Source organism: Malania oleifera, chromosome 11 (assembly GCF_029873635.1).
Source record: "Malania oleifera isolate guangnan ecotype guangnan chromosome 11, ASM2987363v1, whole genome shotgun sequence".
In the NCBI taxonomy this organism is placed as follows: domain Eukaryota; kingdom Viridiplantae; phylum Streptophyta; class Magnoliopsida; order Santalales; family Ximeniaceae; genus Malania; species Malania oleifera.
Genome location: NC_080427.1, coordinates 21,040,506 through 21,042,865, shown reverse-complemented (window position 1 = coordinate 21,042,865; position 2,360 = coordinate 21,040,506). Strand labels below are relative to the sequence as shown.

Here is a 2,360-nt window from a genome sequence, read left to right as displayed (position 1 = left end):
TTGTCTTGTAAGGTTATGTTTGGTTCACAGAATCTCTATTCTTAGAAATAGAGTGGTTATAATACAAGAATTTGATACTTTGCACATGAAATAAGCTATTTCTGTAAAACAGATCACAGTGCAAATTTTTTTATGGATCCATAACAAGGAACAAACAAGGAATAACTATTCCCAAAATTTAAAGGGAATGCCTATTCCTTTCCTATTTTATTCCATGTTGGATGGAATAACATGAACTTTTGCATGAGTGACTGCTTCCCAAATTATTACATCCTTGTACAATTATTATTATACTCTCATTTATTGCATCTTACTCTGAGGAATGCATATTCTGTAAACCCGATGTAAACTAAGGGTCTCTTGAACATTCTGATCAGTAAGTCACTCAGACCCATGGGATTAGAAATCAATTTTGTAGTATATGGGACGCACTAGAATGATTAAGCATGGTGACAAGGTTACTTTCTGAGCATGCAGTTGGAATTCCAATAAGAAGGTGGGAGCCATTTGGTTCTATAATTTTGGAGCTTTGGTTAAGAGTTTTTTTGAATGTTGATGCTTTGCTAGCCATGAAGATCTTACAGCCGAGTGAGCAATGGGACTTCACCCCTGTTGCCTGATGGTGTGTGCTTGCTTATTTGCATGGGTGATAGAAAGCTAAATGAACAGAGGCCTGGGTTGGTTCAATTCACAACTGTAATGCTGTGTCAGTGGTGGGCTCTATGTGGCTGATGCTTGGATCCAAAACTTGGGTCTGGCATGTACCACCGTGTGTGAATGGGTTCTAATTTGGGTCAGTTTCCTTGTAGAGTCTGATAATGAGTTGCTGAAATCACTTCATTAGCAGAGCATAGATTTTCCACTGCCCTTGAAAGAAAAATACAATTATGAGCTGGAGGCCATGCATATGTATTACAGTTCTACATGGTACAGAACAGATCATAGTCATATAGTATCATTAATTAATCCAATTAGGAGTTAAAAAAACATCATGGATCAAAATATTTGCCTGAGCTCCATGACGAAAACATCAGATGCACAAAGAGATCCTTCTATCCCGCTGAGAGCTGGCACAGCGAATGACACTGAGGAAAGTGTGCTCTTCGCAGGGAATGCATAGTTTCGAGGCTGCAGTGAAATTGTATTCATCCTGAGCTTGATCTAATAATGCCTTGAAGAGGGGATGCTTGAGTAATGTGATTTTGATCACAAACCTCTTGTTGTTTTCACCAACATACACTACCAAGTGACCCTTTGGGACATCTCTTGGAATGGAGTAGTTCCCCTCGTGCATGGAAGGCCACAAAGCCCATTGGCAGCAGCTATCACATACTGCAGAAGGGAGGACTCTGCGTCCCATCTTCCTCCACTTGTTGAGGTATGCTCTGAGGAGCTTCCCCTTCATAATTCTTGTGTGTGTGGAGAGAGAGAGAGAGAGAGAGAGAGAGAGATGATGGTGGTGGTATGAAAGTGAAGCAAAGGTTTATATAAGTGTGGACATGGGAGGAGACATTTTTGGAAGCATTAAAGTGGCTGAAATGATCCGCAGCTAAGAGCTGAAAGCACGAGCTAAGTATGAGAGTGAATTTTTTTTTAAGGACAAGATAGCTGCTGTGCTGTGCTGTGCTGTGCCAACTGGCACGAGTCTTCCCCTTCCCTTCCTTTTATGGTATTGCACCTTTATACGAAATTGTACGAACATGCATGGCATGATTTTAGGCAATAAAAAATAGAAAATAGCCATAGAAAGCAATTTCTCCATTTGTGGAATGGTGCTTGATCAGTGATCTTTCCATCTTCTTGAGTTAGGTCCCACAAGTTGAGTGTGGAAAAGATAAGATATGAAGGAGGGATGGGATAAGCTTCTTGGGCAAAGTGCGATGCCCACTTATTTGTATTATACTAATATTACTTGGGGATATTGTAAAATATACCCTATTTGCTCACGGAGAAACAGAGCAACACACAGTGGGGAGGTGGAGAACTTCTTACTCTAAAACTAGGTCATTTAAAATGCATAGCCCCAAGCATCCCAAGTCAGTGAAACTAGAAATTAGTGCTCCCATCGGGTTTCGAATCATCCAATAATTATAGATGCAAAGAACGAGTAGTTCTCAAATAGTAGAATTTAAGGCTTCTTATTATTGTTGTTGTTGGAGAAATAACTACTTCAGCTTCAAATTGGTGAATGATTTGATGTCAGCTAAACCATTACCATTATCACTCCTTTTCAGATATCATTGCCTGAAAGTCTTTCAGATGATCGAAGCAGCACGCATGGATTGGTTTTGGCTTGTTATATGTTAATGTATTTATCCTTATCTTGACCCTCAATTTACTCTTAGTACATCACTTTGTGC

General features: G+C 39.7%; 1 protein-coding gene across 1 annotated transcript; it reads right to left on the bottom strand.

Moving 5' to 3' along the window:
• Positions 1 to 819: 819 nt before the first annotated feature.
• LOC131167922 (indole-3-acetic acid-induced protein ARG7-like) lies at positions 820 to 1,452 on the bottom strand. Its single transcript, XM_058126998.1, has one exon. It carries the CDS (start codon positions 1,403 to 1,405, stop codon positions 1,031 to 1,033), a length of 375 nt encoding a protein of 124 aa, XP_057982981.1. The 5' UTR covers positions 1,406 to 1,452; the 3' UTR covers positions 820 to 1,030.
• Positions 1,453 to 2,360: the final 908 nt, after the last annotated feature.

Excerpts from the sequence above, each read along its gene's own strand:
- LOC131167922 (XM_058126998.1), bottom strand. The coding sequence starts at position 1,405 with ATGAAGGGGAAGCTCCTCAGAGCATACCTCAACAAGTGGAGGAAGATG.